General features: G+C 41.7%; 1 protein-coding gene across 1 annotated transcript in view; it reads left to right on the top strand.

The window, feature by feature from the left end:
- BRF1 (BRF1 RNA polymerase III transcription initiation factor subunit) overlaps positions 1-12,202 on the top strand; it is a 127,724-nt gene that overhangs the window by 55,334 nt on the left and 60,188 nt on the right. The window contains exons 6-9 of the mRNA XM_054400791.1: positions 1,804-1,930; positions 3,412-3,451; positions 3,546-3,638; positions 4,323-4,601. Coding sequence (XP_054256766.1) covers positions 1,804-1,930; positions 3,412-3,451; positions 3,546-3,638; positions 4,323-4,601 — 539 coding nt within the window. The remainder of the gene's footprint in view (positions 1-1,803; positions 1,931-3,411; positions 3,452-3,545; positions 3,639-4,322; positions 4,602-12,202) is intronic.

The following is a 12,202-nucleotide window of genomic DNA, read 5'->3' as shown; positions in this document are numbered from 1 at the left end:
TCTAGTTTAATGATGGTGGCAGGGAAGATACATGCTCCTGAAGTGATGCATGGATTTGGCATTAAATGAATCCTGAATTAATATAATAATAACAATACCCTGGCCTGGTTTTTGCTCTAGCCTGATAGATGAGGCTCCCGCCTGGAAGGTGGGTAATGCACTCTGGGAGTCTGTTAAGGCTGGGAAGGATTTCTAGTCTGTTAATTAAAAGCTGGGTGCTGCTACTGCCAACAGCATCCTCTTCTCCTCTCCAATTTGATCTGAAAGGGAGGAGGAGGGAGCTGGTCCCTGGCACTCTGAGGGAAAGTTTTAGGCTGTCAGTCAGTCTCAAATACATTGCTAATTTGGGTCTTCATGGAGATGCCTGCACTCCAAAAGTGAGACTTATGTTTCAGAGGCTTTGTTCATCTCAGCAGCAGTAATTCTGGCCAGCATAGCTGTGCCTGGGCTCAGTATGCTGCTTACAGTTGGTTTTACCTAGAGGTGGCTGGCTCTCCTGTGCATTTCATGCCACCCTGGCTGGGAGCAGCATGCCTCCAAGGTGAAGTGCTGTGCGGTTCTGTTATGCCTATGTCCCTTTGTATGAGCTATCTTGTGTTTATCTTCAGTTTATAAAAAAAGAAATGTGTGTACTGATATGAGCAGAGGGTGTGGTCCTGTGCTGTTGGTTTTGACCCTGGAGTTGGGTGGAAACTGAATTTCTGTCCTATAGAAAATTCCTTCTTTGCAAGGAGTTTTGTTGCGTTCAGGGATTGAGAAGGAAACCACAACTGCGGTTAGGGGGAAGAAATGCTGAAGTGTCCTGTTCTGGGAGTACTGAATCACCATTTTTAGTTTCCTTTTGCAAATGGAAGCTGTTGTCAGCTTTGCTTCCTCTGGAAGATGGGAATATTCCAGTGAAGCAGCTGCAGACCCTTCACTGCCGTTTTCCCATGGAAAATGTTGATACTGTTAAAAGGGCACTTTCTGTCAGAAAAGCATTCTGCCAGACATTTCCTGACTTGGCTTTGTACTTAACTTTTGTCTCACTTTCTCCATCTGTAAAATGGATGTTGTCATTCTCAACCACCTGTATAAAATGTTGAAATTTGTCCATGAAGTTATGACAATGTGGTCCCGTTTAAGATTCAGTTCCTTTGAAAGATGCAGCTACTTTCATGGATTACAATTCCCCATGGAGCCAGTCCTATCTCTCACATAGGTAGGAACGTTTAAAATGTGAATGTTAAACAAATACAAAGTATATTGTTGTAAAATTCTATGCATTCATCTGTTCCATGCAGTGTGTGCAGATGATCACTTTACTACTGCTTCTCTGTGTCCTGAGGAGATTACTTCTTGTCCCTCTGAGTCTGCTGAAGATATGTCACTTTAACATTTGCATGCATAAATTAATCACACTTACATATCAGGAATAGTTTTGAGCATACTCCTAAAACTGTGATGACTGATATTTTATTTGGGAATCTATTTTGTTGTTGCTGTTGATAATGAAACAAATGACGAGAGAGGAGTGAGAAGCGCTTCTCATCTTGTTTTTGCCAATCTGTACTTAACTGACCATAGAGGCTGCAGTATTTCTGTCAGTCTTTGTTCATAAAAAACAAATGTGTGCTACATACACTAATAAATCAAAAGCTAATTTGGGATGGAACAATTAGTATCTCTTTGGTATTAATGTAGTGTGTACTTGAGCCAGATTTTCTATGAATGATGTGTTTATTCTACAACTTAGCAGTTTGACAAATTTTGTTATTTTTAAGAGTTCTTTAAGATGTTACAATGTGCTATGTGCTTTGGTAGGTTGACAGAATTTGAAGACACACCAACAAGTCAGCTAACCATAGACGAGTTTATGAAGATTGACTTGGAAGAAGAATGTGATCCTCCTTCCTTTACAGCTGGTCAAAAAAAATTGAAGATACAGCAGGTGAATTCTGAATCAGATGCTCTCTGTATTTCTCTCCTTCCTCTGTATATTCCTTTTTGTATCAGTCGGTGCTGAATCCTAACTGACTAGCCTTTGATAAGCTTTAGTTAATTTTGAGGTTCTTAAGAGAATGAACATTAATGAGTATGATGCCAATTAAATGAAGGATAATTTTTTTTGTTTACTTGTAAAAGGAGAGCTTCTCAGTTAAAAAAAAAAAAAGGTTTTCTTTATCATATTTTGCTCACTCCTCCAGAGAGACTTGCTCTTTCAAGTATGTATCTTCAAATGTAGCTTTAAACACCCCCTGATGAGGGATCCAAGTATGTCTATTGTCTTAGCCAACCACTGTAGGATGCAGAGTCACTGCTCTCCTTAGTGCAGATCAGGGTGTCTGGGTGTCTGAGTAAATGACCATCAGTTGAGCTTCTGTGTTTTGCAAGCTGCCAATGTTTGTTGCTTAGCCTGCAACTGCTGTATGGTAGATGAGGACTCTACAGCCCCTGCCCAGTTGCTCCCCATTTGCAAGATGACACATTTACACTGCATTCTTCTCTATGCTTGCTTTTCTGCTGCATGTGTTTCCCTTACTGTGCTTTGACCTTTTACTGAAACATCAAGTCTTTTCGTTGTTACAAAACTGAAGGCTGTCATGTGACAAGCTGAGCTTGTGGCATGGAGGTCTTGAGTAGCTGTCCTAATGTCTGCACTTCTTTATCTGCAGTGTGCATTCTTCCACCCTGGTTAGCAAGGATCAGGGTGGCAGAGGTATGAGATTTGTAGTCAAATCAAAAACTCTGCACTGTTTTTAAGGGGATACCTATGGTCAGGAGAAGTGTCATTACTTTAAACTTCTTTTTAATCACATTTAAAAGCAGTAACCCAATTAAAAACGATAACCCAATTACTGGTTTTTTTTTCTGTTTGGTACAATGCCTGCTTCTGCAGAGATTAGTTCTCATGTAGCTTCACTTCTTTACAAAGCCTGAACTAAAGCTGGTACTGCCATAGTTTTTCAGGGGTTTCATTTTCACTGTTCTAAATACGCTATCACTTAAAGGTCTGTAAGCATGTTTATGATGTTCTCAAGAGGCTGCCAGATGCTGTAGGTCAGTACTTCAGTCCACCATCACTAATGTGCTGTTTCTGGCCTGGCCACTACAATTTCAGCACCGTCCTTGCGCTTGCTCACATCTACAGGCAGTCATAGAGCGAGAGCGCTAAGAATGGGGCCTTTTATTTGCAGCTTGCCGGAGTGTAGGTTTCTTTTGAAGTATAGAGATGGGTGAGGTCACATTGGTCAGTATTTTGAAACTTGTCTGCCTTACTTCTCTGACACTACAAAGTAATTTGAGTTGGGATTAGAAACCTGCTTATTTGAGCTTTTTAAATACCTTAGGATTCTGTGTCTATATACAGTTCCCTAACAGTATAAAGTTGATTTAGTAATTCCTTGTTTATTTTGTTTATTTTCATTTCAGCTTGAGAAGGCGCTATCAAAAAAGCTGGAAGATTTTGAAGGTATAAGTTGTGTTCAGTGTAACAAGCATATCACTCATTTGTTCAAAAATTACATCAGTGATAGCTGAGTTTTATTTTTGTTTCATGGCCACAGGGGAAATAACGACCTATCAAGACGAAATAGAGATTGAATTAGAAAACAGTAGACCGAAAGCAAAAGGTGTATTTGCAAATTTCACTAAAGATGGTAAGTCTGCAAAATCTTGTGACTGATTAAGTAATAGCAGGTTTAAATCCTGCAGGCAGGCTTGAATGTATGAACTTTATTGTGATAAATGTGATAAGATATATACTTGCTTAGGACATGATCTCTAGTGTGTTGAGGTTCTCTCTACCTATTTCATTGGTTCATATATCAGGCTTCAAAACAGCTACACTGTTCATTACAATGACAGTTCATTAATGATTTCTGTTGTTTCTTTCTTTCCTGGTGCAGTATAAGCTTGGCACTGGCACCTGAGAATGTTCCTTTTATTCACTGAAAGTGCAGTGGACCAGTATCTAGACCCTTCTGTCACTGAATCCCCTAGTTGACTTAAGTGATACAGAAGGGCTTTGTGTAGCTTGAACTGCTTTTCATTTGTAATTATACCAGAAAGTATCCACCTTCTCTGGCAGCACCCCTTTACCTGCTGTAATTTGATAATAATTTTAAATGATGGCTGTACACACAAAAATACACATTAATAACCAAGGTAATGCATTTGAAGAGCATCTGGTAACTCCATGTATTCATACATTTTACTAAAATATTGTGTATTTCTTCTGCAGATTTTCTCTACAGATTTTTATGCTTTAAGTTGGCACCTCTCTATTTAGTTTCTGTAACAGATGGCATGCAATGATCTGTTGGTTTTTTTTCACCTTACAGATTGTATAGAAGACAATACCTCTAGCTTACTTGGAGAGGAAGAAGCAGAAGATGAGGAACTGGAAGCAGCTGCTAGTCACTTAAACAAGGACTTTTATAATGAACTTCAGGAGAAGGATAGCGTTAAAAAAGGAGAAGGTGGGGAGGGCAAAAATGGAAATGAAGCTCTTGTAAGACCACCAGCGCTGGAATCCTTGCTCGGCCCGCTCCCCACTGCAGCTAGTCTTGGCATAACAGAGTCCATAAAAGAGTGCATATCCACTAAGGACCGAGAGCCTGGTGAGTAGAAGATTGGTTTAGATTAGAGTGGAAAGTGGACACATGCAGCCAGTTGTGGTTTTATTGTGAATTTCCCTGTGTCTTCATGGTTACTGTAGTAGCAAGTCTGTGAATTCATCGAGGTACAGGAGATGAGAGGCTGGATGGGACCATTGGTCCCATTGGTCATTGACATGGCAGCCAGGAAGCTGCAGGAAAATCTGGAGTGTGTAATTATCTTCTGAAGCTTGAGAATGTGTATGTCTTAGTCAAGTAGATTTGCAATCACACAATAGCTGATGGGCATATTTCAAGCCATGCAGTCTCAGTTAGGAAATTGGAGGAAGCAGATTCCTTTAAATATGACTGGGAATTAAAACCCAAGCATGAGAATTTTAGATCAAGGCAGATCTTCTCAGGAGACATTTTATTGGAGTCAAACATGATGCTGTCTCTCAGATTAAGAACCTTTGCAAATGACAAATATTTGACATGTTTATAAGAGGAAATAACTGGTTGTATGCTTTTTTCCCTTTGATATGGACTTTGGTGTGTGTTTTAGTGGTTTTGCTTCATTTTTCTTAAAACTCCTAGATCTATCTGTAACTTGGAGCTCTGTTCAGTGGGGGCAGGACTGATAAACTAAGGGAGCCAGTTTTGCCAGAGTCATTAAGGCAGACTGTACAGAATACAGCCAGGTTTGTTTGCTTTTTATTCTGTGTGCTTGAGCTTTATGAAGGTGACATTTTCGTAAATTCTTTTTTGCATCTTAATGACTCCCAAGAACAGAACATAGCTAAAGGGCATTTTATTAATTTCTTTGTTGCAGTTAATTTTTCCATTGTAAGGCACACCTGTCCAAATCTGTTCTGTCAGCTTACCTGGGGATCAGTGCAGCAGAACATTTTGTTACCCAAACTATTCTGATGCTAATTTCTGTTCAACAGCACCTTCTTACAATAAGGTACTCCCTGCCCCAGTAGAGGAACTGAACACATTCATATTCTTACTGTGTTAGTGTTTGAGTTCCAGAAATGTAGCAGGATGATTGCACACTTGTATTTTGCACAAATGAAATCATATAGAAACAGCTGAGTGGTTTTTGTTTTGTTTTAATTATGATTAAGAAAATGGATGGCTTCTGGCTCATCTTTCTCCTGGAAATCAGTGGTTCGTGTCACAGAGAGGTCAGTAATGGCTAGAAGCTGTTGTTGTCTGGCTAGCCAATGACCTGTAAAAATGAGTTGCCTGTGATGGACATTTCTCAGTTGGCATCGCTATTGACCATTTTAACGGACAGGCTGAGGACTGAGTTTAATCATGGAACTCTGTTGGTACAGCCAGATATGTTCCTCTGAGTCAGGTTTCAGGCAGGTGGGCAGGAGAGTGCATGGCTGCTCATGCTATGGCTTGTCTGCCTTTGCTGTTTGTTTCCTTTCAAAATTGGAGGATGTGCCAAATGAACTGAATTTCAAAACCAAATAGGTTTCAGTCTGTTCATTTGCTTTTAATGCAGCTGAGAAATCATTGTGGGTGCTTGAACAAGCACTTATTTTCTTAACACCTGAAGCTCACATGCCAAATTGCTGGTTTGGTTTTATTTTGATTGTAGATGCTGCTCCAAACCTTCCCTTTCCCTTTCCCTTTCCCTTTCCCTTTCCCTTCCCCTTTCCCTTTCCCTTTCCCTTTCCCTTTCCCTTTCCCTTTCCCTTTCCCTTTCCCTTTCCCTTTCCCTTTCCCTTTCCCTTTCCCTTTCCCTTTCCCTTTCCCTCTCCCTCTCCCTCTCCCTCTCCCTCTCCCTCTCCCTCTCCCTCTCCCTCTCCCTCTCCCTCTCCCTCTCCCTCTCCCTCTCCCTCTCCCTCTCCCTCTCCCTCTCCCTCTCCCTTCCCCAGTGATTCTGCTGCTTTATTTAAATAATTTAAAGGTTTCACCTTGGTTATGTCTGTACTGCAGGGTGGTCATGCTGGTGTGCAGTTTCCGGTCTCCTAGCCCTTGCCACGTGTGGTGTGAGTGCATTGCGTCATCCCCTGAAGGACTTGGTTTCCTTTGGGAAGTCATCTGGATTCAGGAGTACTACTGGAGCCTCTGTGTGCTTCAGACAGTCAGGAACTCAGTCTGCCAGATGGTCTGGGCACCTGCCTTGCAGCTGGCATGTTATTACACAAAACAAAGAAAACCTCTTGTTACGATGCCTCCTGTTGGTCACCTGTGCATTTTAGCTCTGAATCCCAATGAAAAGCACTGTAGACATTTCTGTCACCTCAGGCAATGATGCCTTGAGCTCTGCCTCATAGCTCTGGGAAATCTCATAAAGGTTTGTACTTGGAGGTGGTATCTTCTTCTATCAGGCCAACTGGTATAGTTGCAAAATTAGACAATTTCCAGGTTTCTGGGCCCTTCTTCAAGTCTGAAAAAGAAAATTCCAGTTTTTGAAACTAGGGATGAGAGCAGTTGCTCAGAGTTTAATTTGTGATGGCACAATTCCAGATCATCCTGAAACAAAAGTAATTGGTACCTGTTGAGGGAGGAGGAAAAGGTTATAAAAATCAGCTGCATTTATCCTTTGTATTTGAATTTGGTTTAGTGCAGTTTACATTGTGAATCTCCACTGGCCACAGGTCTATTATGGTATACCATGTTCCAGCACATAAATTCACTGGAGAAGGGAAAGAGTCATTGCAACAGGGCACCTTTAAGGTGAAGTTTTGGTTCTTCTTCACAGCTTAGTGAGTCATAGAACAGCAACCTTTCCTTTCCTTCAGATGTCTCTGGCTGTGAGTCATCTTCCACTGTGTGGACCATGTGAGTCAGGTTGGGCAGGAGACCTTAATCAGGATGATTTTGTATCTCTTGCTGGTCTCCACATGTTGTTGGATGGGTGTGTTATGTCCGGTTGGTGTAGTGGTTGGAAATGACATGTCTGGTGCTATGTGCTGAGGGTTCCCATCAAACCCTCACGGTGATGCACTGTGGTGTTGGGTATGTGGCTATTAAATAGGAGCTCAGTGAGCAGGTGCCATATGTGAAATGTCTGGCCTCCTTAAATGCAGAGTATCTCCTCTCTAATGATCTCTCTTCCTCAAAAAAATCTCTGCTGCAGGTATCTTCTACAAAGTCTTTTTTATTTGGCGTTTGCATGTGGTAATTCAGTTTATAATTGCCTACATCAGCTGCTTTGGGAAATCTTCCACCTTTGTGCAGCGGTGGCTGCAGCAACAGCAGAAGGTTTCTCACAAACTGCTTATGCAGATAAAGACTTGGGCACAGAGCTCAGGTATTAAGAAAAAATCAGTGTATTTTTGCCTCACTTACAATTGGTATTTGAGTAGTATGAGCTTGTCTATATGAATGTTTTATGGAAAGTATAGTATTTTAGACAATTTGCATTACAAAGAGAGCATGTAAGGTACTGGCTTAATGAGTCTGAGGCAGTAAAGTGCTTAGAATAAACGCCACATTTCACTGTTTTTGACCTACAAGGAATATTAATTTGCAGAGACATTTAAGCTGAAATCTGTTTTAGTCTTTGCAAACTCTCTCTTTTTCACTCTTCATGATAAAAGTGCTTTATAGTGAGACCTCAATTTCTGAGGCGGGGATTAGGTACATCAGTCTGTCCATTTTCTTGGCTGTGCAGCATCCCAGTGTCCTCTCCATGCTTTACATGATGTTTCTGATTCTGCAGTTCCTCAAATTGGGACACCATTTCCTTCAGGAGACTGCCACAGTCAAATAGCATGGACTTCATTCTCAAGAAATAATGTACTTCAGTGTAAAATTTCCCACCACAATTTATTTTTGTGTCCTTTTTATGCCACTTCAACCTATCATCTTTCTTGGTGTTTCTGTCCTGCTGTTTGCTGGCTGTTACCCTGTCCTTTTCCATGTTGTGCTGCTAGGCTGTATGGTGACAGTTCATCTCTTCTTGCCACATGAAATAAAAATAGTAAGCTTAATTCTGACCAGAGCTAAAAGCGAGGAAGGTCTGATAAGAGCAGAGATAACGGTAAAACAGGTTACTAATTGACCTTATGTAACTTCCCCTTTGTAATCAAGGTAGTGCTTGAGACCTCACTTAGTTTTTTGGTTTGAATCAGAATTCACATGCAGTCATTTAGGGCAGTAGTTTCAGGTGATGTGTGTGAAGTGGGTGGTAACACGCTCCTGCACGACCTCATGAAAGCAAGCGGCATTTGCAATGAGAAATCACAATGCATGTACCAGCTTGTGCTTGGGTAGGCAGCCAGCTAGCTGCACTTGCTGCTTGTTTCACAAAGAATACACCAGAAAGGTTTTGTCCTTGTTCACAATTAAAGAGTTTGCTCATTTATTGCTCCTTGTATTTATGCCTCTGTTACTGCTGCAAGCATAATCTGCTCTGGGCTGAGACTGAAAGATGTTTCCATTGATTTCTGTGTGTGTTGAAGACCCCATGCAGACAGGGTTCATTGATTGAATAGTTGTCCTCCCTGTGTGCCAGTGCTTTTCAACTTCTTACTCAAGGAGGATGTGAAAAGTGGCTAAAGTTATATGAGGCAGGGGTGGGCTTATCCTCCAGAGTTTTAGTCTTTTCCTCCAAATTTCATCCGCCACAGCTGCCAGTTCCCAGTTCATACTTTATCTTGGCCTTGGGGCTTCCCTGATGCTTCCACAAGGAGACTCAGCTCCCTTACCTAGTGAGAAAAAATACATGTGTGTATGATTCCCACCCCTCCATCCCCCTTTTTTTTTTTTTTTTGGCAGCAGCAGATGATCAGTGCAGGCAGCACTGTAGGCAGGATAGTTTGCAGAAATGTGACATTTCTAGCAGGATCTGGGCTGCTGTGGAAGGATGCTTAAGGACCCACAGGCTGAGAACAGTTGGAAAATGGCTCTTAGTGGCTACATGTGCAAAGTAGAGTTCTTCACCCCATCTGGGATCCCATCTCAAATTGTGGCATGTCAAAGGGCAGGGTCACTGCTCTCCATTGCTGCTCCATCAATGGATGAGTCTTGACCCCCTCTGCATGCTGATTTCTCCTTCTAGCATTCTCATTTATTCCTCAGATTTTGTCTGACTAGATCAGTGCCAGCTGTTTGAAAATATATGTGTATACCTGCATATAAAAGTATAGAAAAAGATATGATCAGCAATTAGAGAGAACGTAATGAAGCCCTATTGAATCATAATTACTGCATGCATGAGAAATAAAACTGCTGAGTTTAGTGCTAATTGTATTACATATGCAAGGCAGACTTGGCCCTCACTGCAAGCATGCGTGTCCCCATCCCAATCATGCTTCTTCTGGCTCTGGCTTCAGCGCTGCAGTTGTTTTGGTGGTTTTAAGCCCCACCTGTGGAAATGAGCATCGTGTCTGACCTGCTTGGTGTCACCTTCCTTGTGTGATGCATTCTGAGCACTTTGAGGGTTTGGTCTTTGTGTGCCGTTTGCTCATTGGAAACCATTTTCTGTGATAGGACTAGCTCTTTTCCAATTTTGAGATCTAAGCAATAAGAACTTTGGTACAAGCTAACCTTTCTAATCTACCCTCTTTATGCCTATGTTTGGCAGTCTTGATAGACTGCATCGCTGATTGAACCTTCATTATGCCTTTAATGAGATGTGAAGAGCTTGCTGCAGCCAGCATGGTAATAGGGGACCACCAGATGCTCTGAATGCAGTTTTTTGATACCTGAAGTCTTGGCTATGAATTACAGATGACACGATTTTCTTCCTTGGCTATGTATGTCACTCACACATGAGTATTGCGTGTGCATGCGTTACTCCAAAACTCTGTGTAGGCGTTTTTTTCATACAGGATTTTTGTATTTCCTCGAAGGGTAGGGATACTATAAATTTGTTCCATATTCATGCCACAAGTAACTAGGAAAGTTAAGGGATGGAAACTAATTGTATAGTTTGGCTGAAAGATTTCCAAACAAATCTGGAGAGTTTTAGAGAGTAACCTGCAGCTTGTTAGAGCCATCAGGGAGATCAGTGGAAGCATAAGCTGAATCGTGGAAATAAATTTGTAGAACATTTGTGAATGTTTTAGGAATTTTCCAAAGGACTGGTTTATCGATACAGACACTGCTTATAGGAAAATGTGTGCCCTTTTCATGAGAAGTCTTGCTTGAAAAGACCTGTCCCAGAGTAATGGGGCAGGAGAAGATATGGAAAATGGAGTTCAGGGGAGCAGACTTGCCTCCTAAACCTTATTTGGCCAGGTCACATGTGAATGGCTGCCCTTTGGCCCTGGCTGACCAGCCTGACTGTCCTGTTGTCCCAGTTGTTTCAGGAGAGGAAGTCTCTTTGTGTCCTTTTCTCCCCTTTTCCTTTCTCCCTTCGTCTTATTTGTTGTTTCGTAGAATTCTCAAATGGGAAATGTTTTAAGATCTTGAAAGCTTTTCCAGGCTTGGATATTTTTTTAGCCCGACTCCTGCCTCATTCTGACTGTTCAGTTGGCAGTGGGCAATATGTCTTTTCTGTATTGAATTCTTCTAATAAAAGCATAATGGAAAATCAGTTTTATCTCAATTTGAGTAGCATAAAAGCCTTTATTGCTCTTGGATGAGAAGGCTAACCTACCACTTAAGGCCTTATCCTCCCTTGCTTGAGGTAAAAAAAAGGGAAAAAAGCTTCTTCACGTGGCTGCTGGTTGCAGGCTCTTCGGAGAAGGAGGTGGCAGCAGAGCTGTTTCCATTTTGGAGATGTGTGGTTGGATGAAGAGAATGAATCTGCTGATTGGAGGCTCTGGTTTGTCATCTGTGTGTTGATATGTGGCATGTGTCTGCTGTTGCATCAATACAAGTTTTAATGGAGCAAGGAGTAGCAATCAGCCTGAGCAGGTTTTTATGCAGCTTTTCCTTGTGTTGAGAAGTCTAGGTGTGCTGTCATCTGCTCTACCTAGGATTAAAGGGCTTAAGGAAGTGTCCAGGAGCACAGATCCAGGCATGCAGGAAGAAGTTCGGTTGGATCTTTAGAAATGGTCCTTTTTCTGTGCCTAAATAGCAGTTATGGGAACAGTTGTTCCCTAAGTACAAAGGGAGGCTTGTGTTTCAGGGTTGACTTGGATGTCTCTGCATTTGTAGGTGTCAATCCAAGGTTCTCCTTCTGTTGGGGCTTCTTTTCAAGGTTTTCTCTTGTCTGTTATCACTAGCATCTGAAAAGATGCTGGTTCTCAGCATGGGAGTACTTTCAGGAACGTTTGTAATAATTTCTGTCTTCTCTGGGACCTATTCTCAGGGAACCTGTGGAAACATAACCATGTCATGCCCCACTCCTAAATCTTAGTTGAAATAGGCTATGGATTAAGATGAGACTGAGAGAGGCAGTACAGGAGGGTAACAGCACAGATCCCTACAAGCATACATGAAACCTGGCCACAAAACCCTGCTAGTAAGAGAATTATATCTGCACCTGCCAGAATTTGAACCCATTAGTGCTCAGTATTATTTGGTTAGGTGGCCAGTTTGCAGGAGAAACGGACATTCCTGCCCTCCCCTTCTGCCAAAAAGGAAGAAAAATCTTTCACCAAAAAAGTCAGCTGAAAACTGAAATTGTTCATTAGAGAGTTGTGGAAAGTGAAATGTGTGGAGGCTATGGAGAGGACGTTAAATTCACATGGAAAGCTGCCTGCTCA

The sequence above is a fragment of the Indicator indicator genome, chromosome 4 (genome assembly GCF_027791375.1).
Source record: "Indicator indicator isolate 239-I01 chromosome 4, UM_Iind_1.1, whole genome shotgun sequence".
NCBI classification, from domain to species: domain Eukaryota; kingdom Metazoa; phylum Chordata; class Aves; order Piciformes; family Indicatoridae; genus Indicator; species Indicator indicator.
The sequence above is the reverse complement of the archived record's forward strand: the minus strand, read 5'-3'. Positions and strand labels throughout refer to the sequence as shown.